The 25,960-nt window shown below is 49.9% G+C and overlaps 1 protein-coding gene across 3 annotated transcripts in view; it reads left to right on the top strand.

Annotated features, from left to right (window-relative positions):
• The window catches only part of COL4A1 (collagen type IV alpha 1 chain), a 149,229-nt gene that overhangs the window by 8,288 nt on the left and 114,981 nt on the right, over positions 1-25,960 (top strand). The window contains exon 1 of one of the 3 annotated variants that reach the window (XM_034665469.1): positions 21,720-21,755. The exons of the other annotated variants lie outside the window; for them this stretch is intronic. Coding sequence (XP_034521360.1) covers positions 21,735-21,755 — 21 coding nt within the window. The 5' untranslated portion in view covers positions 21,720-21,734. Of the gene's footprint in view, positions 1-21,719; positions 21,756-25,960 lie in introns of those variants that run through there. 3 annotated transcript variants of the gene reach the window in all.

The raw sequence follows: 25,960 nt of genomic DNA, 5'->3' as shown, positions 1-25,960 counted from the left end.
AACAAGAAAGCTGCACACAGGTCTTCCTGACGTTTGGTCCCCCTCCCTTTCTAGTTAAAATAAATTAAGAATAAAAGGTGCTTTGGGATACCCCTGCCCAAATTAGAGTCCCTGGAAAGATTAGATTCAAGAAATAATAATCTAGTAACCACTCTGCTGTATGTAAGTGTTTCAGCTCCACATCTTACATACCGCAAACTCATACAATGTTGTGTATCAGTTATACCTCAAACCTGGAAAAAATATAATCAAACTTGAAAAAAAGATCAATTTACAAGTTTAAACAAATGGTCTAGACCTCAGCAAGTTCTCATTTGGGGGCGGGTGGTCCATGAACCCCTTGGAATCATACGTGCATTCAGTGAGTCTGCGCTCGGTGCATTTTTAAGGAGGTAAGACCTGGAGCACTCGTCGGACACCTGAAGAGCTACAAACCGCAAACTACTGGTTTAAAGGGATTTGGTAGCTGATTTTTATAGTAAGATCCATTGAAAAATATTGATCAGGGAAAAAAGCCCTTGAATTTGGCAGCGGGATAGAACAGAGGCGTTTGACGATGCCTCCTAAGAATTGGCTCTTAGAAGGAGGCGGGATGTAGGCCCTTCTGAGGGGGATGGGAAAGCTGGCTAAGGAAGGCAGGTGTGCAAACATTCTTCTTATTGTCCACATCAGATGTTTGGCATTTATCTCTTATTTCCTGGAACCACTGGTTTCTTTCTTCATCTTCTCAGCAACAAGTCAACGTCTCAGTTTTCCTGGCATGTCTCGTATGGTCTCTGCACGTCAGTGTTCAGGGGAGATCCTTATTCAGTCTCTGTTGGCTGCCAGCGTCGTGCTAGAGAAGCAGAGATTGGAGAGGAACCTAGAATTTGTCTGCAGATGGTGGAAGTGGGCAATAACTTCAAGAACCCAGGTCAGAGCTCTCAACGTGGGGTAAAGCGAGAGGGCCATGGAAGAGGCTGTCTGAGCCACGGAAAACCGTTTCTGAGGAAGCAGATGGAATGCGTCCTTATGGAGTGTGCTGTGGCTTCATGCCTCCGTGACGCGCTCACCTTCGTTGAGGGCCGTTACACTCCAAGCACCTGCCTTGGTGGGGGAGGCAGAGTCTACAAGGTCTAGTCTTGCCCATCAGGCGCGTAAGGCACAGAAGTGAGTGTGCAGAGGGCCAGCCTGGTCCACGCCGGTGACCCTGGTGAGGTTGTTAATTATTAATAGTGCTCCCATTCACCCCCTGCAACGTCCTGATCTGGCAGATAAGTTATATGGCAGAGCGATTGTGAGATTCCATGGTGAGAGCGCTCACCCAGTCTTGGAGATGAAAGCACATTCTTTGGTGGTCAGAGGTGCTGAAGGAACAAAAAGATAGAGTCGAAAGTTTGGAAGAATTTGGTGTACGAGGTAAAAGATGGTCAGAGAAAAGCGATTTTAACTACTGCAGCTACCTGGGTCAGCAAGCCTCTTCCTGGAGGCAGAGGGTTACATACACAATTGTAAGGTCAGCAGGGGACGCCACCAGTATTCTTGGTCAAGTGGGTGTTGGCCATGGGCCTGGGGCGAAAGGCAAGCGGGCCGTTTACTTCTCCGTGTATTTGCTCCAGGCCCCAACAGCCCCTCTTCCCCCCTGATTGACCCACTTCTGTGCTCGTCCGAGGGTGCAGAGCCCTGATTCTGGGTCAGGCTCAGTCACTGTCCTGTTCCAGCGCTGCCTGGTGACCCCTTCCGCTGTTCACTGACTGCCCCTGGTGGAGACTAGCAGAGAGCCCAGGGTCACGGGCAGGATGACGTTGAAGGTGATGTGAGAGAATGGTGGGGTGCAGGGGAAGGAGGGGGCGCCGCGGGGAGATGAGCGTTTTGAGACGTGGGAGGGGTTAGTGAGCTGGAGGTGACTGATGCCAGGAGAGAGTGCTCCCCGCAGAGGGAGTGCGGCCGGGTCCGTGTGGCCCCTGGTACTGTCCCGGGGACGGTGGGTGGAACCTGGAGTGAGCAGTTTGGGAGTGAGGCTGGAGTCGGAGGAGAACAAAGGATCTCAGAAGCCAGGGGAGCCTGTAAAAGGAATGTTATGGGTTTGCTGCCTTTTAAGGACAACTCTGGTGTAATATAAACATGTTGTGGTCATTAGATGTGCTGATTAAGAGGGTAAATCATAAAAGAAATTAAGTCTCGGACATAAAATTTAAACAGCACAATGACATTTTCATGATAAAACTAAAGCTACCCAGACCGCCTTCTCTCTGGGGAGCCTGGAAACCAGAATTCCAAAGCTCTTCCTTCGGGGCGTTTTAGCTTGCCGCGGGCACACGCGCTGGTGCGGAGAAGTGTGTTCACAGGGACTGCATGGCTGAGAGAATAAACTCGAAAAGGCCTTTGACTAGGCTTTCAGTAAGAGGGAAAAAGCGTACACAGCAGCACGGAAGCTTCCTGAATGGGAGACAGGACCCCTCCCCTTAGAAAGACGCTGAACTGCCTTCGAGAAGAGCGGACTGCGGGAGGTGGCGTTGGTGCCCGGCGGCAGCTCCCCTTCCCTTCCGCATGGTCGAGACCAGACCCTCTCTTTCCACTTCCCAGGGGCCCGAAAACCTACCTGCGGGTCTTCCACAAGGATGGAAACAGAGTGTTAACGGTCTCTACTCTGGTCTGGTCCATCCACAGGCAGAGCAGCCTGTCCACCGCAAGATTTGGTGAGAGGAGGTCATCGTGACGAGTCTGCCCCGGGAGGGACAGCCTATGGCATCACGTGTGTCTCGTGCTCCTTTCTTCTTGAGTTTTCCACACAGACGAAGCCGGAGGCACTAGGATTTGGCCCTGACGGGGGCTGTGCGTGTTCTCCATGGAAATATGGACTTAGCTCCATCATCAGTTTCTTTCAAACTACATTAAACTAACTCCCATTTTAGTGATTGCAAAAGGTCTGTGTGAAGAGAATACACATAATAAAATGCCACATAATAAAAATCAACACAGGGGGGTGGGAACAGTTCTATCAGTTGCTCTCCCCATGGGTAGATAATCCTTAAACAGAGTTTGGTTGCAAGAGATACAAAATTCTTTTTTTTTTTTTTTTATAATTAATTTTATTTTATTATATTATGTTAATCACCATACAGTACATCCCCTGATTCTGATGTAAAGTTTGATGCTTCATTAGTTGCGTATAACACCCAGTGCACCATGCAATACGTGCCCTCCTTACTACCCATCACCAGTCTATCCCATTCCCCCACCCCCTCCCCTCTGAAGTCTTCAGTTTGTTTCTCATAGTCCATAGTCTCTCATGTTTCATTCCCCCTTCTGATTACCCCCCTTTTCTTTATCCCTTTCTTCCCCTACCGATCCTCCTAGTTCTTATGTTCCATAGATGAGAGAAATCATATGATAATTGTCTTTCTCTGCTTGACTTATTTCACTTAGCATTATCTCCTCCAGTGCCGTCCATGTTGCAGCAAATGTTGAGAATTCGTTCTTTCTGATAGCTGAGTAATATTCCATTGTATATATGGACCACAGCTTCTTAATCCAGTCATCTGTTGAAGGGCATCTCGGCTCCTTCCATGATTTGGCTATTGTGGACAATGCAGCTATGAACATTGGGGTGCATATGGCCCTTCTCTTTACTACGTCTGTATCTTTGGGGTAAACACCCAGTAGTGCAATGGCTGGGTCATAGGGTAGTTCAATTTTTAACTTTTTAAGGGACCTCCACACTGTTTTCCAGAGTGGCTGTACCAACTTGCATTCCCACCAACAATGTAGGAGGGATCCCCTTTCTCCACATCCTCTCCAACAATTGTTGTTTCTTGCCTTGTCTATCTTTGCCATTCTAACTGGCGTAAGGTGGTATCAGTGTGGTTTTGATTTGAATTTCCCTGATGGCTAATGATTTTGAACATTTTTTCATGTGTCTGTTAGCCATTTGAAGAGATACAAAATTCTTATCTCTGAAACCACGCATTCTTTCCAGGAGTGGCGATGGGCCCCTCCCTAGGCACATTTTCCTACATCGCGGGCATTTACAAAGTGGGTTTGAGGTGTTCTAACGCTCCTGGGCTCAGGAAGGCGTCCCGTGTCCCCACAGCTCCCTGAGTCTGGAGGTACTTTGCACTCCGTGACCTTACAGCTCCTGCATCAGGCCCTCACAGGAAACCTTTCTCCTGGAAGCATCGGGGTGGCGTCCGGAGGCGCTTCCTACATGTAAATAGCTCGGAAGCCCCCTGATAACGCCGTGTGTTTGATTTTCCATGGCGTGTCCTTGAGCTCCAGCCAGTTGCTGCTGTGCAAGGCCATCTTGGTGCACGGCGCCCAAGGCCACGCTGACTTCATTCTGCCTATCACAGCAGGAAGAGCTTCCGGTACAGGTGACAGTTCACGGTTTCCAGCCATCTGGTCTCGGGAGAAATGCTCAGCGAGCACAAGAACCCCAAATGTAAACTCGTTTTGTTTTGTTCCATGTTCACGTTGCAAGACTGAGCCCTGGCTCTAGGAACTGCACGCAGATAAGGTGTTTATAGGGCTGGGTCCTCTGTAGACACAGAGTGGGGGCATATGTATATCTGCGGCTACGTGTAACAACTTCGACATCCGTCGTGGCTGGTCTTGGGCCCTGGGGCGGGGGCCATGCGTCGTGTGGCTTGCAGTCGGGGTGTCATAGGAGCCAAAAGGAATTGTTGAAAGGTGGGACAGGAACCAGGGCAGGTATGCTTTCCCTCTAGATGCTTAATAGGAAAAAAACACCTCTTTTTTGTCTGTTGCTTCATTCCTTGGCCTTCTGACCCTGATGTTTAACCTGCGGGTGCCAGGGTCCTGCTGGCCTCTCCCTAGGTGGGTGGCCTCTGGTGAAGAAAGATGCAGAATAAGGAGCCCCTCGGCACGCCCTCCCCACCCTCAGCCTTAGTTCCTCCAATTGCCACTCCTGAATTTTCTGCGGTTTTGTGTTGCTTCCAAATTCATTTAGAAGGACAGCTTTGAACGAATGTTGTAGGGTGCAAAGTGGAATTCTTTCCAGAAACAGATTCCATGGAACTCGTTCATGATGCAGTGCAGGTCAGGGGTCCAATGGCTTGAGACGCCGTAGGAAGCACACACTCACCCTTCAGCACACAGACTTGGAAAAAGCGAACGTTTGAGACGTTGTTGGCCTCACCCTAGTCCAGGCTGGACTCCGGCCGTGCCCACCCAGTATCTAGTTTTCTGTGGCCTGCTCTGTGTTTGCCCTGCCATGTGGAGAGGCTGCAGGCCCAGAGAGCTGTAGCTGTGGCCCATTCACATCTGCGGCCGGGGCAGAGTGGGGTCACCAGGCTGCCTGTCTGGTGCTCTTGGGTACCTGACATGTTCCTGTCCCTCTTGGCATTTGCTGTGTGTCCCTGGCCGGCTGTGACCTGCTTTTTTGACTTATGGTCACAGCCTCATTTTTCTGCAGCTGTCCCTCCCTCCCTGCCTCCCTTGGGATGGATGTCCTGGAATGACCCACTGCTGCCTGTCCCCGCCCTCTCCGCCTACAGCCCTGAGCTTCCCAGTGTCTCACCATCCCCATCCCCCGTGCAGGATCTCTGCCTGCAGAGACCCTTGTCTGGCTCGACCGCTGATGGTCGGCGTTTCTGCCTGGTCCTTCCTGGACCCCCTGGCTTGCTCCCCCCCTCCCCCGTAGGAGCTGCCGGGTCTTCAGTCGCCCTCCTGCAAACAAACCAGACAGTTCTCTTGGCCCCGAGCTCCAGGCTGTCCTCCAAAGTTAGGTCACCTTCCCCTGCGTGTGCAGACAGGGCCTTTGAGTCACTCAGAGTACGGTGTCTTCTCAGGTTTGTCAGCGTCCCGCTCTGTGAGCCTTTCGTCCCGCTCTGTGAGCCTTTCTTGGTGCGTCATTCCTGTATTCAGGCCTTTCCCTCCTTTCAAAGCCTCCCGAGACTCAGTTCTCACATGTAGCGGGGGTCAGTGTTGGCACCCTTGCCCTCGTGCTGTGAGAGTCAGGGGTCCCGGTGACAGAGGATCTAGGACAACACCTGGCACGGAGGACATGACCGTCAGATGGCAGCTTCACACGGTGCCCGTTGTTAGTAATAGTATTTGCAGTGTGCCAGGAGCAGCCAGCAGCACTGTTAGCAGCAGTATCAGCAGATGCGTTCACGGTGATAGTATGACCAGCAGCATTAGTAACGGTAGCAGTGGCATCAACACTAGTACCAGTCGCATTCGCGGTAGCAGTAGCTGTATCTGCAGTGGCATTAGCGTTAGTTGTAACACGAAGAGATGCGTTCCCAGGATCGACAGAACTGTTCGTAGCGTTGGCATCCACGGTATCATTAGCGACAGTAGCAGCCGTGTTAGCAGTGTTAATGGTAGCACCAGCATCAGTACTAGTGTTAGCAGTAGGACTAGTAGATGCGTTAGTGATGGTAGCATCAGCAGTGGTATTAGTAGTAGTATCAACGCTGGCACCGATGGTAGTAGCATCAGCATTAGCCGTCATCATAGCTGTATTTGCCACTGCGAACACATCAGCATCAGGTGTAACATCAGTAGATGCGTCAATAGTATCAGCAGTAGTATCCGTAGCATTAGTATCCGTAGCATCGTTAGTGACAGTATTAACAGTAGTGACAGTATTAATAGTAGTGGCATTAGTGGTCGCATTACTATTCGTATTAGTAGTACTCATAGATGTGTTAGTTGTGGCGGCATTGGCAGCAACGTTAGTCGATGCATCAGTCGTAGTATCAGCAGCGGCATTAGTAACAGTAGCATTCACACCAGTATTGCTCGAGGTACTACTAGTAGTATTAGCAGCAGCATTACTGACATCGTTGGTGGTATTAGCAGCAGCATTGCCCATAGTGTCAGTAGTAGCACTGGCAGTGGTATTAGGAACAGTGGTACTAGTTTTAGCGTGTCGTTCTTAGATATGTCAGCAGCAGTGCCCATAGCGTCAGCAGTAGCACTGGCAGTGGTATTAGGAACAGTGGTACTAGTTTTACGTGTTGTTCTTAGATATGTTAGCAGCATTGCCCGTAGTGTCAGCAGTAGCACTGGCAGTGGTATTAAGGAACAGTGGTACTAGTTTTACGTGTTGTTCTTAGATATGTTAGCAGCATTGCCCGTAGTGTCAGCAGTAGCACTGGCAGTGGTATTAGGAACAGTGGTACTAGTTTTACGTGTTGTTCTTAGATATGTTAGCAGCATTGCCCGTAGTGTCAGCAGTAGCACTGGCAGTGGTATTAGGAACAGTGGTACTAGTTTTACGTGTTGTTCTTAGATATGTTAGCAGCATTGCCCGTAGTGTCAGCAGTAGCACTGGCAGTGGTATTAGGAACAGTGGTACTAGTTTTACGTGTTGTTCTTAGATATGTTAGCAGCATTGCCCGTAGTGTCAGCAGTAGCACTGGCAGTGGTATTAGGAACAGTGGTACTAGTTTTACGTGTTGTTCTTAGATATGTTAGCAGCATTGCCCGTAGTGTCAGCAGTAGCACTGGCAGTGGTATTAGGAACAGTGGTACTAGTTTTACGTGTTGTTCTTAGATATGTTAGCAGCATTGCCCGTAGTGTCAGTAGTAGCACTGGCAGTGGTATTAGGAACAGTGGTACTAGTTTTACGTGTTGTTCTTAGATATGTCAGCAGCGTTGCCCGTAGTGTCAGCAGTAGCACTGGCAGTGGTATTAGGAACAGTGGTACTAGTTTTACGTGTCATTCTTAGATATGTCAGCAGCAGTGCCCGTAGTGTCAGTAGTAGCCCTGGCAGTGGTATTAGGAACAGTGGTACTAGTTTTACGTGTCGTTCTTAGATATGTTAGCAGCATTGCCCGTCGTGTCAGCAGTAGCCCTGGCAGTGGTATTAGGAACAGTGGTACTGGTTTTACGTGTCGTTCTTAGACATGTCAGCAGCAGTGCCCGTAGTGTCAGCAGTAGCACTGGCAGTGGTATTAGGAACAGTGGTACTAGTTTTACGTGTCGTTCTTAGACATGTCAGCAGCAGTGCCCGTAGTGTCAGCAGTAGCACTGGCAGTGGTATTAGGAACAGTGGTACTGGTTTTAGCGTGTCGTTCTTAGATATGTCAGCAGCAGTCACGGCAGCAGCGCTGGTAGATAGTAGTAGTATCAACAGCGGTAGTAGCAGTCGTAGCAGTGGCCTCAGTACTAGCGGCAGCATTAGCAATAGTGGAAGGACCAGCAGCCTTACTGGCTGTGTTAGTAGGTGTGCAAGTAGCATCAGCAGTAGTATTTTCCCGGAAGGCGGCCTCCTATGTTCCCGAGGCCCTTCGCTTTGCTGCGCGTCCCGGACCACCGTCCTAGCCCCGCCCGCACCGTGGCGCGTGGCCATCGGGTGCCTGTGCGTCTGGACGCGTGGAGGGGACGGGAAGGCAGTGAGGCGGGAGCTCCGCGGCAGCTGCTGTGGGATGGAGCGCGTGCCTGGGGCCCTGTGGGCACGTGTGGCCACACTCCTGCTCCTCTTCTCTCCAGCAGTCCTGCTGTCACAGTCGCACACTCTCATCCCCAAATCTGTGCCTCCTGGCGGTAGCATTTCAAGGGCCGTAATTCTGTAGTGCCTCAGTCTTGAATTTTGAAAATCACTCGTGCGGGGAAGGTGGGCTGTCTGTTCTCAGGGTTTCAGCGGGATGGGACGTGCGCACCTTGCTGCCGTGACCTGCCGACGGTGCCGCGCTCCGCCTCTGCTGGCCGGCTGGCGCTCCGCGGGGGCTGACACAGCCCTTCTCTGCGGCGGGGGCAGTGTGTCCATCTGTCTCCGGGCCACGGTGCCTGGCAGTCGTAGCCTGAAGCGCATGAGGAGGAGAAGTAGGCCCAGTCCCCAGGTCGTGTTTTCTCCGACGTTCAGGGAGCGGTCGAGCTGGCCAGCTCCGGCCCCGCTGCGTGGGTGGGACTAGCACAGCGGTGAGCCCCTGAGTAACCACGCACAGGGCTCTTTTCCTATCAGGAGCAGGACGGAGCAGTACTTCTTTCTGTGCATTAAAAAGACCCTTTACAGACAGAAGACGGCTACAGGGAGTATCTTGTGCTCGTTTGAACCCGTCCACTGAGTGGGCTCAGCCCCATCGGGCTTTGTCTGTCTGTGTCAGGAAAGCTCATTAACAGTGTGTCCCTCCCATGATTTCTGGACAAAAATTGGTGGGAAGGATGGGCTTCCACGTGTGCATCATTGAAGAGTGTGGATTCGATTTTCCTGTTATTTAAGTGGTTGGAGGCCGAGATTAGGATGTCGCACCAACTTTCCAGGAGGTCAGACCAGAAGCCCTGAACAGCGGCCAGCCCAGCCTTGCTGATTTGGGCTGACGCGGAACGCACGGAGGGCCGGCAGACGTGCGTCGCCCCGGCCGTCAGGTGTTGGAGGCAGAGCTGCAACTTTGGGTTCCTGGATGCCGGAACACTTCTTCCCACGTGGGCTTTGCTTGTGGCGAATGTTTAAATAGGAGACAGTTAAGAGAGGAGCTCTAAGGGGACCACTGGTCAAATTCACTGGCCCCTTTCCAGGGGTTTCTGCTGGGCACTGAGCACGCTGTGTCTGGGTTTCAGTCTGGAGCTATGGGTGCCCCACCCCCAGGGACAGCCACAGGGCTGGATTCTGCTTCACTGTGGCCCCCCGGACTCCCTCTCCTTTTGACGGAAGCGGTCCATGCTCGCCTGATGGTGGGATGGCGTTGTCAGGATGAAGGCGTCGCCAGAACTCTCTCTCTGCACTGTAGGGCAACCCATGCCCAAGAAAACCGGGGCGCCTGGGTGGCTCAGTCGTTAAGCATCTGCCTTCGGCTCAGGGCATGACCTCAGGGTACTGGGATCGAGCCCCACATCGGGCTCCCTGCTCTGCTGGGAGCCTGCCTCTTCCACTCCCCCTGCTTGTGTTCCCTCTCTCGCTGGCTGTCTCTCTCTCTCTGTCAAAAAAAAAAAAAAAAAAAGAGGGAGGAAAACCTTTCCCTGCGTAGGTTCAGTCCGCAGGCTGGATTGGGAGCCTCTGAGTGGGCTCTGTCCTGTGTGGGGACCGCCATAGGTGGGAGTCAGTCCCTACTCCCTGGCCTCCAGTGCCCCTGCTGAAGGCTGCTGGCCTATTAACTGTCCCAGCCTCTAGGGTTCTGGTCTCCCAGCTCATTCCCCTGCCAACTCCAGACTTTGTTAGCCTACTGCAAGGCCTAGAGCCTTCAGGGTGGGAAAGGTAACACCGGCCCCACAGTGCCCCAGTGATGCTGTCCCAGGCAGCCCTGCCCAGCCGGGTGCTGGCTCCGTGTCCGGCATCTGTCCTGGGACAGGTGCGTGCTGTCATCCAGCGAGCTCCCAGCTGGCGAGACATCTTCAGGGGAGAGTCGGTGTGTGTGTGTGTGTGTGCGCGCGCGCGTGTGCGTGTGTGCAGGCGTGTGTGTGCATGTGTGTGCGCAGGCGTGTGTGCGTGTGTGCATGTGTGCGTGTGCAGGCGTGTGTGCATGTGTGTGTGTATGCGCGTGTGCAGGCGTATGCGTGTGTGCAGTTGTGTACGTACGTGTACACGTGGATGGGGTGGAGGGCCCAGGCACCCTGGCCCTTCCCTTGGCACCTCTCCTGCTGGTTCTGAATGCTTTGCCTCCTGCCCTGGGCACAGTACATATTCTCATCCCCTCTGTCATCAGCATAAACATAGTTCACTTTTGGCCAATTAGCTGTTTCTATTAAATACCAAAAAAACCAAATACGATTTAAAAACCAGCTGCTGACATAAAATTTACAGGCGAAGAGCATTCTTTATTTTCTCCGGCCCTCCTCCGAATCTCTGATTTGATGACTTCTCTTTTCTGAACAGATTCTATCACTTGATTTTGGGTAGAATCCTGTAACTACCCCCAGCCTCTGCCTTTCTTAAGAAGAAGAATGTCTTTCAAACCGAAAACAATAGATAGATAAGAAAGACAGTTGAATCACAGCCAAAGTAAAGAGAGGGAAAGATACCATTCAACTACATTAAGTTAATCCACACCTTTCGACCCGGAGGTGAGTGACGAGTGACCTGCCCAGGTGGCCGGTGTCCTTGCCTCTCAGCTTTGAAACGCTGAGAGATGCAGAAAGACTGGAGGTGCACAACGTCCTGATGTTTAAAGAAAACAGAACCAAGCCGAATGGCAGAAACCACACAGTGGGGGCTTCCTGGAGGGGCTTGCACTCCCAGATTGCATCTTCAGCAGGCAGCTTGTGATGCTTGGACTAAAGCTCGTGGTCGGGGAAGCGGCACAGGGGCCCCTACATCAACAGACACAATGTGTTTAGATTTGGGCACATTCGGTCCAGGAGCGAGCTGCATCCTGGTGCACACCCTGAGGGCAGTCTGGGCCTGGCTGGGCCTTGCCCAGGAGGTGGGACCCACTCCCCTGTCTCAGCCTCCTGCTCGGTGACGGTGACGTGGGGCAGGGCTGCCCAGCTCTTCCCAGTAGAGAGCTCCCAGCAGCCCCCTGGCCTGGTAGGAGCCGGCCCTTGAATGAAACCTGCTTGCCCTTGCTAGAGGAACGCATATGCATTGGAAAGAGGACAGAGTGACGAGGGCAGGACGGTAGGGAAGGCCCAGAAGCAGGGACACAGATGGTTCTGAGGGGACACAGGTGAGCAGCCTGGGGTACATGATGGAAGTCGGAAGGTGCAGTGCTCGAGCCGTAGAGAAAACAGGGTGTGTGTATGGAAAGTTTGGCCGGTGAGGGTGGTGGGGGGGCTGAAGATGTTTTCTAGCCCGTGANGCGAAAAATAAGAAAAGGCCCTTATTTTACAAAAAGTCTTTGTAAGAGAGTTAATGGAATGTTCCAGAAATGAGCGGGTTTGCAGGTAGCACTTCACTCTCTGACGGAGAATGCTGTGATTCGGCTTTACCCAAACCCAACCTCTAGTCCTTGGGACTGCTGAACTTACAGATTTTTGATGACGCCGAGGGTCTGTGTGAACCCGCGTGTTGGCACGTGGGCCCCTTACTCTCAGCGCCACAGCAGCAGGGAAGCCCCTCATCCTTCACGGCGACTTCCGAGTCGGCCTGGTTGTTTTCAGCCTGCTGCTCTTTGCTTTCTCCTCTGGTCGTTCTCAAGGGGCTAAAGATGTTAATAAAATATTTTGAAATCATGTCCTAAAATGTGCTTCAAGGAGCACAGAGTACTTTTTGGAAGGTTGGAAAATGCTTAGTATTTCTGTTTCTCACGTTTGTTTTGAAAAAATAGTAATTGCAGCTGTAGGAGACGGGGGTAACCCTTTCAAAAGTCTGTCATCACATGACAATGCTGCTTCTTACAGCTGTTATCCCCAGAGAAGAAAATTGGAGAGAGTATCTTCCATGTTTGGTGGCTACACAAACCAACGGATGGTGTCAAAGATATTGAGGTCCCCGGCCAGAGGGTGTTTTGTTTACTGAAAAAGCTTGGAGCTGTAGAATTGTTTTTATGGCCAAGTAGCTAAAAAAATGGAGCACATGGTTCGGGTGGGAGAAGAAGCCTATCTCTTCCCCTGATCCGAAAGAATTGGGTAATTCTTGAGGCAAACAATGTTTACTATGGCCATCTGAATAGATAATTAAATGCACTGAGCATGTGTGCACACACACTCATATAGACAGAGAGACAGAAGGACAGAGAAACCTGCAGCCAGATTTCAGATACATTTTATAAAGAGTAAGGAAATTCACCCACAGATACGTGTTCAGTATTACCGACGTGGTTACAAGTTCTCAGAATAGGAAGAGGGAAGCTTAGTAGGATCCCTGGCAAGGCATTTTCAGAGGCAACTTTCTTTTAAAGCCAACACACCAAATTGGGCTCTGCCCACAGAGGAGAGCTGTGCAGTCTGTCTGCAGAGGTGTGATGTGTGAAGACCATGCCATGTAAAATGGTGAAGCCAAAGCAAACTCATGATTTGTGAGCAAGAACTTGAAGATTCCTGCGTTTACTATATAATTCATTTTTAGAATATTTTCCCTTGTAATACAAGCACACAATTGTTTTCCTTTTCAATAGTATAATGGTGACTTTGTGATGTATTCATGAGAATTATGAAGTTTGGAATGTGACTTTTATTTTAAGATTTTGAGGGAACTCCTAAAGGCATTTCACTTTTGACCTTTATATGAAATTGCGGTTGACTATGGCTGGGTAGGGGGCATCAAGTGTGCCTTTCTGTTGTATCTGAAAATTTGGATGTCTTGCACAGAACGACACAGGATAAACACATAGCAAAATGAGGACAGTCAGTTGCCTCCTGTTTGCTCATTGAGCCAATTAACATGTAGTATTTTAGTTATTTATTTTTAAGTCTTGCTTTAAAAAACAGGGAGTTATTTATACCTGGCAAATGTTACCATTTAGTAATGGATTCATAAATAAAAATGAGCTCTAAATTAAAAGGGGGAAATTGCCACTAGGAACAGAAAATATTAATAAAGAAGAGACATACAGGAAAGGGATATTAGGAAGGAAGACCCAAAGAGAACTGAGCCATGCGTGGATACTAGATGGCTAAAGCAGGTGCAAGGTGGGCGCTCTGTGGGGGACCTGGCAGGCGGTGCTGGGCTCTGGCTGAGCAGCGGGCAAGGGCACTATGGTCTTTACGATGGCAGCCACGGAAGACAGGCAAAGTGAAAAGGGATTTTCATTGAATAATAATGCAAAGGAAGTTGGTGGTTGTGGATGAGAGAATAGTCTCCAATGGTTAGAAAGTTGAACAACAGCAACATTAAATATATGAAGTGCATGGTGCACTGGGTGTTATACGCAACTAATGAAGCATCGAACTTTGCATCGGAATCCGGGGATGTACTGTATGGTGACTAACATAATATAATAATAAAATAAAAAAAATATGAAGTCTTGGGAGGGGAACTCTCTGAAGGAAATCACACTAAACACTCCTGAGTGGCCGGTTTTCGATGCTAGGAAGTTTTCCCCTGCAAGAGAGGTGGCTCACTGTAAGAGTTTGGCATGTTTTGGTTATGTGGTTTGCACACTCGAGGAACCGCCTGGAAACGTGAGTTCTTTCAGGGATGTGGCAGTACCGCCACCTGCCCCCGCTCGTGCACACAGGCGAGGCGGTCAGCACCCCCGAAGTCAGTCAGACTGAACACAGCAGTGGACGGGAGGCTGTTACCGGACGAGGTCGGTGTAAAATCGAGCAGAGTGAGGTAATTCCTGCTGCAGCACAGGACATGGAATTCAGAAACGGAAACAACCGTCCGAGGGGGAGAAGGAGTGATACGCATCTTGGTGAACGAAAAATTTCCTTCATTGGTACAGAAAGGCTTGGCTACTTGATCTTCGCCTTAGTTCGGGCTGCTGTCACCGAATACTACAGACCGGGGGCTTCTAGATGACAGAAATGTACTTCTCACCGTTCTGAGGCTCGGCGTCCAAGATCAAGGTGGCGGCAGATCCCACGCGTGGAGAGGGCCGTGACCCGGTTCGCAGACGCCATCTTCCTGCCGTGTGGCGGGGGCGGGGGGCTCCGTGGGGTCTCCTTTGTAAGGGCTCTGATCCCAGGCCCAAGGGCTGTACCTCAGGACCCGCTCACCTCCCAGGGGCCCGCCTCCTGCTACCATCATGCAGCAGGGTAGGATTTCAACATACGAGCTCCGGGGGGACACGCGCATTCAGTCTGTAGCAATTTTACTAAATAATTTATGGCTTTAAGACTTGGAAACATTTTATTGGAATGTTATCATCATCGAAGCCAGATAATGATATATTTGTGGAACACGATGACAAAAAGTCATGGAAGAATATGTAAGTTCAAAGACCTTTGCCTGAGAAGGGAGTTGAAGCTGTCCAACAGGGATCATGGGCGGCAGGGGGACGGGTCAGGGAGGTGGGCTTCAGCAGAGTCCAGGATTCACGGAAGGCATTTCACAGGATAAGACATGCTTTCTGGTTTGAAAAAATGAGAGAGAGGAAAATAAACAGATGGCTCTGGGCTCCTGAAACATATGACACGGGGAAATGTGTTACCAGCGTTCGACAGTAGGAAGGCAGACTGAGAGTGTGGTAGCTGGGAACAACACCATCTCCGTGGGTTGCAACCCCATTCCATGCTCGGACAACCTTCCTGCACTAAGATTTGCAGCTCACTTAGATTCTGAGCGTTGCATGGAAAGTACAGCAGAGGAAGCAGCCCAGGTCTCGGTTGGGATACCCACCAGAGGCGTATTTGTTGAACATTTGCTATGTGCAGAAAATGGATATCCTTTAGGAGGAAAACTTTTTGAAAAGACTTTGAAGCCAGGGCCTCATGCTTTGTAGGTATCCACTGGAGGGGTGAAAGAATCGAAGAGCCACGTGAGAACACACACAAGGGGAAGTCTGCAGAGTGGTTTCACGAAGGAGGGAGTCCGAGGCCTTCTTTGAAGTATAGGGCTTTCAAACTGTTGACAATAGGTGGATTTTTCCAGAGTCCAGATCATAAAAATAAAATGAGGATGATAAGGATAGGAGGGGAGAGGGGATGGAGAATGTGTAAAGGGAATGAGAATCTCAGATGGGCCCATAAAAATTCTCTAAGTTCTGAAAAGTGCTCAGTGGAGAATAGGGTTGGAGAAAAGGTGAGGAGAACAGGAGAGGAGAAGTTCCTGCCAGCCTGGGTGCTGTCTCAGGGCAAAGCACTTTACCTTTTCACAACATATAATGCCTCTTCCTGGCGCTGTCACTCACAGCTGGCCGCCATGTTTGTAAGTGGCTCCTGGAACTTAAATTTTTAAGATCTTCTGAATTATTAGGGGAAAAATAGTATTTACACTTAGGTAACATACATCTCAGGAAGGGGCTGGAAATGAGAAAGCTAGAGGTGACAGTTTTTGTGAGAGTTTTAAAAGAAAAAAAAGGCAGGGGTAAGCATGAAGGAATTTTTAAAAATTTCCATCAAATGCAGTGTTAGGATGGGTTATCATATTAATAAAGATAGGAATAATGTTTAAAGTTCAAAAAAGGAGATTATTATAAGGAGTGAGAATGAATGCTAACAATCTGAAGAGATGATACGGGAATTAAGGGGAACTGAAACCAAAGGGATATTGAGAAATCTCAAGAAAATAAAATCGGGTTAAGTGAGGGTGAACTTTAACTTGCTCAACAGGCAAGACTTAGGTCAAGGAGGAGATGAAGGCAGAAAGGACAAAGTCTGTGCGAGGGCCAAGTGTGCAAAGGACGGTGTGAATCCCCAGTGCTAGGAAGGAGCTGGAAGGCCCAGGTTCGGAGAGTGCTGACGGAGCTGCTCTGGGACGCGGGGCAGGCCCAGGCATGGTGCGCGCGTTGCTGGTGTCCTGGCCACCAAGTCACCCAGTTGCTCCGCGGGAGGGATTAGTATATAAAATAATTTGAAATCCCTGGTAAAAGAGATTTAGAAAAGTTGAGTCATATCAGAGATTTCAGGGAGAGACGGATTGGAGCAAAATGAATGATGTAGAAAAGGAAATTTAGCATCAGGGGCTACTTTTTAAAATGATAGATTTGTTATGTGGTATTTCAGAGAAATGACGAATTCATTGAAAATGGAATGTGTTATTAGGATCAATAATATGGGGAGATCAGAAAGTAACTCCCTTAGAGAGGGCTCGGTCGCCCTGGAATGCGCCTCCAGCTGAACATTCCTATCAATGTCTATTTGGACTTACTGGAATGCACGTTTCAATGAGTCAGGCTCAACGAGGACACTGTAAATTGATGAGCTGACCTGGAGGTCGTTCAGCACACAGCTAGCTCTGTGACAGAGCCCATGTCCCCGGGTGGTCCTGCTTTTAAAAGTCTAGAGAAGAGTTAGAATCCTGGGGTCTCAAGTTTAAAATACTCATTCTAAAAATTCTAGAATACAGTTGAGGCCAAATGAGACACCCGTAGGCTGATTCCAGCCCATGGGCCACCACTTTGCCATCTCGGCTTCCCATCGAAAGCCCTGGGGTCTTCCTATGGCAGTGTTTCCTGCCATGTTGTACTGATTACATAGAGCCTGATAGTTAATTAGCACGAAGAGGTAAGAGAACTGGGTCTCTAGGGCCAGCATCGGTTCTGTTTGTTTGCTATGGAAGACCATCCTGGAGGCCTGATATTTTTGAGCATTATTCTGCATTCAAGTAGCACCCAATATGGTGCATACAAGTTAAATTTGAGAAAGTAATTAATTATTAATGTATAACGAATTACAGGTCATATGTAATGTAACTGATATATCAATTAATTACCAAGTATAATGTTTGGGGTTATCTTCTGCTAAACATTATGCAAAAATTGTGAGTCTTTTCAAACAACCTGGTGAAAAGGTCTCAGGGTGTCGTGGCCCTTGGGGGAGCAGGGACTCTTGGCAGGACAAGGAAGATTGGGCTCGAAGGTGGCAATGTGTTCTTTAGGGGCCCCACAGAAGGCTGGGCAAGATCTGTAGGAATTTATTGAATTACTGAATTGAATTATTGAAGAAAACGACAAAATATTTGGGTCAGCGATAAAACAATCCTGCAGGTGTTTCACTGCGCTCTGCTGGACTGTTTTGTAAGTCAGGGTTGTACGTAGGTGTGTGCTTTCATGTAGCTCTGGTATAAAAACGGACAAATATGAAGGGTAAAGCATGGGGTGTATTTCATCCCCAAATAAAAAGTTTTCACATCTACCTGAAGATGTTTTAAAGTTAAAAAATGCTTAACATTTTTCTGAAATAATTGGTACTCATGTTTTGCGTGTACACACACACACACCCATGTACGTATTTACACCTGCATCTTAAACAGGTGTATACATCTGTGCTCTGAAGGATTTCCTGTTTTCTCAGCATTTGTGTTAGTCAGGGTTCTCCAGAGACACGGAGCCCATACGCCATGTAGAGAGGTGCGTAAGAGGAGATTTCTTTTAGGGTTCCGGAGCCTGTGAGCCCCACGATCTAGCATGGGTAAGCTGGACAGCCAGGGAAGCTGGTGTGAAATTCAGCTGGAGTTGGAGCCTGAGATCCAGGGGGATCGATGGTGTGAGTCTGGGTCTGAGACGGAAGAGCACGAGAGCTGGGAGGGCCGGTGTCAGGATGTTGGAGGCACCCCGAGCACGTGCAGTGTCTCCACAGTCTCTCACGTGGGTGTGCATGTCATTTCAGCCCAGCAGGTTAGATGTTCGTGTCCCTGCTGTTCTGCAGGAAACAGGAGGCGGGGGTCGAGTGACTCACTCCAAGCCCCACAACACGGAGGGAGTGGTTCTGGATCCAGATTCGGGTCTGCCTTGCTGTCGGGCGCAGTGAACGGTGTGCTCTTCAGAGCAGAGCATCTAACAACTAGTGGGGAAAAAGGCTTTACAAAATTATCTATTTAGAGAGAGCGTGTGTAAGCAGGAGTAAGGGCGCAGGGAGAGAGAGAATCCCAAGCTGACTCTGTGCTAAGTGTGGAGCCTGACGTGGGGCTTGATCTCACGACCCTGAGATCACGATCTGAGCTGAAACCAAGACTCAGGCGCCTAACGGACCAGCCAGGCGCCTTGGGAGAAATGGCTTCTGAAGGCGGAGCCAGTTCCTATGCCGTGACGCCCACTCCACAGCCTGCCCTGCAGATTGCAGCGAGGTAAATTTGAGCTACGTGTGTCAGAGAAGAGAGGTGTAGACGTCTGTTGCGTTGCGTCCATGCCTCATTGTAGCACTAGCCGGTGACGTTGTCATTTTTATTACACTGTCATTTCCCCATTAATGATTATGTTCACTGAGGACAGAGCCTTAGTATTTCCCCCACTTTATCCCTAGCATTTAGGATAATATTTGGCTCAGTATTATTGAACAAGTAAGCAAATGTGGAATTAAAACAACTGTGACAGCAAATGTTTAAATAAAAAGTAGTTTTTAATTTGGCCTGGCCCAAATCTTACTGGTCTTTTTGCCTTTCAATATAATAATTTTTAAGTTTGTTGGAAAATTAAGGGAAATGGGGTCATTTAGTGATTACACTGTAATGTAAGCACGTTCAGAGTGTCCAGACTTGAGCCAATGACTCTCTGTCCCACCGATGCTCGTTAAAGATGGTCCGAATCTAGGCAGTGAGGATGGACGTTGGGGTCCGTTTGAAGGATCACCCTGACCTCACAACCAGAAGGTGTCGTTTGAAAAACTTCACACCCACTTTGAACCCCTTGTGTCTGTGAGTTTAGAAAAAGGAGGAGGAAGGAAAACGATGGTTCTCTAGCTTTCCTTTGTTACTCGGGTGCGTCACATAGTTTCAAACCATTTCCCCAATGAAGCATTTAGCTCTGGGATCTGAGCTTATAGAGCAAACACAGGCTTGGTTTACAGACTTCGCCTTAAAGAACATTACCGTTTGAAGCTTTCAGAGTTTATGATTTTTTCTTTAAAAGGAGGCCTTGAGGTGAGGGTGGAGAGGAGGGTTTAAAACATGTTTGGCTTGCTGATTCTCTTAATTATTCAGCTGCTGTTTAGGGATCACCCACCAGGGATTTCACGAAGGTGAAAAAGCTCGTTATCTGCTAAGTGCCCTGGGTGGGGCTGGAAGCCTCGCTGCAGTCAGAGAAGCGTTTTTAGACACGTGTGTATCATGTCCCTGTCAGGACAAACCCATAACAGACTCTTAGGTCCTTCTAAGTATGTGTCCCCTGATGGCTGGGATCTTGTCAACTTCTCCATTTCAGTACTGAGAACTGTGGCCAGCGGGAATAGGGGTTACGTAGACATTTGTTGAGTGCATAAATGAGTGAGTGATTAACCCAGCCTGTAGTGCCAAAAAGACCTCAAAGGTGGTCTGGATCCCAAAACACTTCTCTGGGACAAGTTCAGGCAACCATTTACTGTTTATAATACACTTATTTAAGATTTTGAAAATTTTAACTATGCTTACTTAAAATGTTTCCAGTACACACACACACGTGCACGCACACACACATACATGCCTTTTTTTTCCTTGAAGGAAGGAGAAAAGAGAGGTTTCACTTTGCTTTAGGTTCCCCTTTATGCCTTGTCAGCCCAGAGCAATGACTATGGGGCCCAGTACCCCCTCACCATTCCCATAGGCTGCCTTCTTGGTCATAGACTTGGGGTAAGGGGTTCTGACCTCAGCCGTGTTACGTCTGCATAGCAAAGGCCACATATAATGTGGTTTCCCTTTTAACTGTTCAGGGTAAGGGTAAAGTCAGCTTCCCCCTTGTCTCAATGTTAACGTTCATCTTTGTGTAGGCAAGAAGGGGGGCTCAGGGAGGTGGCTGTTCGTGTTAGGGACCAGTCTCCCTGGCCCCTTCCTCTGTCCTCTCTCCCTGGCCCTTGAACATTGGTGTGCACGATGCGGAGCTTGCCGTGGAGGTGGGGGCGGCGGGGACCCGGGACCCTCAGACATGCAGCACTCATGCCACAGGTAATGGGAGCAACACATGTGTGCTCAGTGTTTGGGGATTGCTCTGTGGGTTGAGGCATTTCTTAGAAGTGCGTGATTTGCATTCTGAGTTTGGAGAGGGGTTTTGTTTCAAAAATTTGAAACAAAAATTTGAGGTTCAGTATATAATTGTGAAATGCCTTTCAGAAGAATTAGCATTTTGCTCTCCGTGTATGTTGAACGTAGGATGTATGTCTCAGGCCCATGTGGTCCTCCCTGCTCCAACCCCGAAGCAGTCTTCCTCCCTGAGAGTTCTGGTTGCTTCTACTGAGGAATGGTGTTTAGAAGCCAAGACGTGGGAGGCAGGTGTGCTCATGGCTACTGTGGCGCTGTGGCTTCTAGACTCCCAGTGGTGAGGCTGAAGGTTGCTATTAGAAAAAGGACATCTCTGTACAGGGTAGAGTTTCGTCCAGTGTCACCTGCCACGTCCTGTGTGTGGCTTCACAGAAGGCCTCATGGGGTGGTGGAAATCCCCGGCACGGACGTCAAAGTAACCTAGCCTCACCTCTTACCCTGAGCCTCAGGGGCCATTAAATGACCCTCCCGTGGTGGTGAGTGGATGCTAGAGGACGTGACGCAGCTTTCTCCGTCTCGTGCGCGCGCGTCAGATCCTCGTGGCCGAGCCTTCCACCGTTGTTTGGCCAGTGTTGTTCTTATCTTCTTGCTCCTTATTTTTCTTTTTTCCTTTCTCATAATCTGATTGGGAAGTTTTGAGAGAAAGATCGCATTGTTATTAAAAGCAGTTTCCAAGAGGAAATATTTCACGTACTTCAGTATGGAAGGACCGTCACAGATGAGCTTCTGGCTGGTTAATCTCTCCTCGTCTTATCTTCGCCATCTCTGTAAAGAGGAGGGACCGGTTTCTGCCCCTGAATGACAGCATTTGCCTTGACAGCCCTGGGGGAGTCGGCCTCCCGTCCAGGTGAGCTGTCCCGGCATCTGGCCCATCCAGGTTGAGAATTTCACGCCCGAGGCAGGAGTCGGCGGGGGCTGGGGGAGGAATGGATTGTCCCCTAGCAGCTCTGGTTTCATTTTGGCATCTCCCAGAATTAGGTCACAGGCATTCCGGCTGTTGGAGCATTTCTGTGTTTCTGGCTTCACAATGCCTGTTCCCCACTGGTATGTGAGGCATTTCACCGCCCGTGTGAGGTGTCGGGACCCTTCATCCAGGCGAGCAACCTCATGGTTCGTTCTTTCTGTTGGTTTTGGACCCCGAAATAGGATCTTCCTGGTTGTGATCCCTTCAGAAACTCCTGCAAGGGCCCCTCACGGCTCTTGTCATCTGGTCAAGCCTCCTGGGACATGCTGTGACCTGTGGTTAGCTGGGGCCCACCCTGCGGGGCCCGGGGCTATTGTGTGCGTGCCTGTCCCAGCAGATGCCAGAATGTGTGTGATATAGGCCCAGTTTATCAGCGTGAGTCAAGACTTAAATGACCGTTTCCCCCTACACGGTAAGAAACATATAGATGTGCTCCTGATTTTATAAAGTTTCTCAGTTTGATTATTCCAGTTTCCTATATTATTAAGTTATATCATAAATAAGGGTTTTTAAAAAGCATATTCTGTGAGCGCTGGAGGATAAAAACACCTTATTTTTCTGACATTGGGAGATGCGTCTTTTTCTGGATATGGGGCCAATTTTCTAAAGTTTTCCTTAAAATGCTACAATTGTTTTTTAAATTTCAGCCCCTGATGTCTTTGGTCAAATAGGTTCTCAGTCGGGCACACAGTCTACAAGTGAAACTTGTCTGAATGACTCGGGGTCCTGCTCGTCGTGCTCCAGGAGGTGGGTCTGTGACCGCCGAGGCCACGGGGTGGAGTGTGTGTGGTGCCCCCCGCATCTGGCCGCAGATTGCCTGGGGGGGTCCGCCTCCCACCCCCCACCCCACACGCACCCCGACCCTGACCAGCCAGGAAGGGGCTCAGCGGGCGTGAGGTGGACGAGGGCCTGGACCCATCAGTGTGGACGGCAGGGGAGCTGCGGCACCCGGGGGGGACCGCAAGCCCTTTCTCTCGGGGCGCTTTGTGTCATTTGTGCCTTTGTCAGCAGCCGCTGCCTCGTCGGAGGCTTGCTTTGTGGCCGACCCGCGGCTGCTCAGAAGGCTTGCTTTCCGTTTGCCCTGGCGCTGCTGTTCCCCGCGGAAAGCCGCTCCGCCACCTCGCACGCTTTCTCCCCTCGGTGTCCTTTCCAGTGTTTGAGTACTTCTGCACCCTACCTGAGAAAACCTTTTTATTTAAAAACATGAACGTATAGAAAAGTCGCAAGAATTATGAAATTAACTCCTGAATACTTTCCAACTAGATGCACCGCTGTTTGCGTTTTGCCACATGTGTGTTTTCCCTCTCCAAATTATCATGAGTACTTCCTGCCGGGCCATTTGGGTAAGTCGTAGACCGTCATCCCCGTCGGCCCAAGCGTGTCAGCCTGCCCTCTGATGACGAGGATGTCTCCCACTGACGTATTTACAAAATTGAGGAGACTGAACGTTGTTGTAATTCTGTGTTCAGTACGCAGTCCGTTTTCAGGTGGAGTCCGCTCCCCAGCCCTGCCCTTCACGGCGCATTTCCCGGCACCAGCGGCCAGTGCGGGATGACTTGTGCACTTAGCTGCCATGTTGGCCTGTCTCCTTGAGGCCGCCTTTCTTCTGCTTCTGCAGGATGCGATTTAATGTTTTCTTATCCTCATCGGGCTCAGGGGCCTCCTTTCTTCCCACACGACCACCAGGCTGGCGTGGAAGGTTGTGGGCTTGGAGTCCTTGTTCCCTTCTCATGCAATGAGATCCAGGGTGACAGTGAGGGACGCGCTCAGAAAGCTGGTCGTGACATGCCCATCGCACAGCGCAGAGGTGTTTGCTGTCCGCCCGGGTCCTTGGGCGTTGCCCGGAGCTTGAGGCCATGTGCACGCGGCTGTGCGTCAGCTCATTTCCAGACTCCACTGCTAAAAGAGCTGAACTGGGGAATTGCTTTCAGCTCTTTATCGCGCTGCCGATCTTTTGCTGTGTAGGATTTTCCCCGTGCAGGCCGGTGCATGACTTCATTCTTTAGACTGTGCGGCAGCCCCCGCTCCGGCTGCGGCCCACTCCCGCACTCGCTGCGTGCATGCCGGGTGGCGACACGTCCTCATCTGCTCCCCACGTGTAATCCCGACAGGCGTGTTGGTCTCAGGGTCGATCCGCAGGAATTCCCGGGAGGTCTGCAGCACCTGGGCTTCAGTCTCAGTCTACCCCCTGATGATGGCCTGGCTGGCGTGGAGTTAAGATGGCTGGTTCAGCTGGCTCCTGTGGCAGCTCCCCGGCCCACGATGGCCTGCATGACAAAGTCCCGCAGGAGTGCGCGCAGGAGTTCGGAAAGTAGATCTCTTTGTTCACCATACTCCCCATCGATGTGCCGGGAGGCAGACACCATGCAGGGAGGCAAGGCGTCCCCTGTCCCGGAAGCCGGAGAGGGCACTGTGCACCTGCGACAGCCCGCGGTCACCTTTGTTAGAGCCATGGGCTGAGCAGTGAGCAGACTGCACCAGCCTCCAGTGGCTCAGCCCCTCTCATCTCTCTGCTCTCGGTGTGTGGTACTCACGCGCTGGGTGCCGAGGTCTTTCTCTGGTGAGGGTGAGGGTGTCAGTCACTTCTGAGTTGACACTATGAACTGTAACTGTGTATGGCTCTTGGTGAGCATGTCCCAGGGTCCCACCACTGTTGGGGACTGTGGCTGTCCTTCCTTATTAACCCTTCCGTTTGGAGCTGCGTTCATGCTCTGAGTGACTTCCAAAGTGCTCCTTGGCCCCCCTGGCTTTGCTGATGTCCTCTGGGGCGTGTTCAGAGTTATGCCGTCCACACCCGGGGAGTCAAACCAGCTTGTGTAGCCTCACCCTTCATCCTGCATCTTTCCGTGATTTTCCACCTTCCTCCTTTCTTTATCCTGACTTTTTTTTTAATAAAGATTTTATTTATTTATTTGACAGAAAGAGAGACAGCCAGTGAGAGAGGGAACACAAGCAAGGGGGGTGGGAGAGGAAGAAGCGGGCTCCCAGCAGAGCAGGGAGCCCAATGCGGGGCTTGACCCAGGACCCTCAGGACCCTGGGATCACAGCTGAGCCCAAGTCAGAAGCTGAACGACTGAGCCACCCAGGCGCCCCTATCCTGACTTTCATCTCATTGAACAGAAATGAGGTCAGGCTTCCCTTGCTCCCAGATTCTTCAGTCTGCATGTGAGGACTGGGAAGGAAGAGCAGGGTTCCCTGAGCCCGGGGGGTGGATGTTGGTGACCCCATGACGCAGAGTCCCGTGCCTGGCTCGCTGGTTATTCAGCGACAGAGTAGGAGGGAAGGAAAGTCTGGTAGACAGTGGTAGGAGGTAACGGGACAGTGAAAGGGTCTCCTGGAGCTCAGAGCATGGAGGGCCCGACTGCCCAGCACATCTGGCCCCGGCGTCAGTGGCCCTTTTCACACACAGCCCTAGAGGATAGCGCCCCACCCAGTGCCCCGGCAAACTGCTGTGTCAAAACAGTTTCCTTCTAAAAATGAATTAACTTTTGGATTTAAGGACTTAATTTATGGAATTTTCCATCTCCTGATTTATTCAGAAGAGCGAGGAACCACTGCATCGCTTAGATTATGTTCCTCTCCTCCCAGGTACTTGTGTTAGGATGCGGGCTGCGGGTGGTGGGGGAGTTGGTGCAGTTACCTCCAGGGGACAGAGTCCGGGATTCTCCCTGAACAGCAAACAGGCACTGAGAGCTCACATTCGTGGTTCGTGACTCCTTAGTGGTTCTCCGTGTTCCTCGTGAATAAGGACCAGAGTCTGTGGTCTTCAGCCTCAGAAACGAATTAGCCGAGACTCATGAGAAGTGTGGCTTCCACACCCACTCAGAGCTCACGCGGAATTCCTGATGGGGGAGAGGGTGGGGTACACGGGTCACGAGCACTCTGTTGGGAAAGTCATCTTAGAGAGCAGACTGGGACTCCAGCTGCCACATGGACATTACTGCCAAGTAGCATCAGGGATGAGGATGCTCTGAACTTTGTCTTCTGATACAACTTTGACAGATGTCTTGGCTCTGGAAAAAGTTCTGCCCTACATCCATCCATCTTTCTTCCTTTCTTCTTTCTTTCTTTCTTTCTTTCTCTTTCTTTCTTTCTTTGTTTCTTTCTTTCTTTCTTTCTTTCTTCTTCTTTCTCCCTCTTTTCTTTTCTTTCTTTCTCTCTTTCTCCCTCCCTCTTTTCTTTTCTTTTCTTCTTTCTTCCTTCCTTCCTTCCTTCCTTCCTTCCTTCCTTCCTTCCTTCTTCTTTCTTTCCAATAGTAAACATTTAACTGTTTCATTTTGGATTTTCCGAGATTTATAAATAAGAATTTATTTTTACTTCATCATAACATAGATAGCCCAAACTTGTATTTCTATACAGCTCATAAAATAACCCTAATAAGCATTTATAAGACATGATGTGCAAACTAATGTACCCTTTCAACTATTAAGTTTACATTTTTACTGAATATGCAGTTGATGAGGCTTTTCTTACCCCACACAAGAGACAAAAGTTTTCATTCATTTCATTCATTTAAAAAATAACTTTTTTCCCATTGTGATGATCACGAGAATAATTCAGAGTTGCTCCTTTGAATGCAGGTCAGAATGGGTTTTGAAGGGGTGACGTGCTTCAGTT

Source organism: Ailuropoda melanoleuca, chromosome 7 (genome assembly GCF_002007445.2).
Source record: "Ailuropoda melanoleuca isolate Jingjing chromosome 7, ASM200744v2, whole genome shotgun sequence".
NCBI lineage: Eukaryota > Metazoa > Chordata > Mammalia > Carnivora > Ursidae > Ailuropoda > Ailuropoda melanoleuca.
Note: the sequence above shows the minus strand (reverse complement) of the source record. Positions and strands in the feature narration are given on the sequence as shown.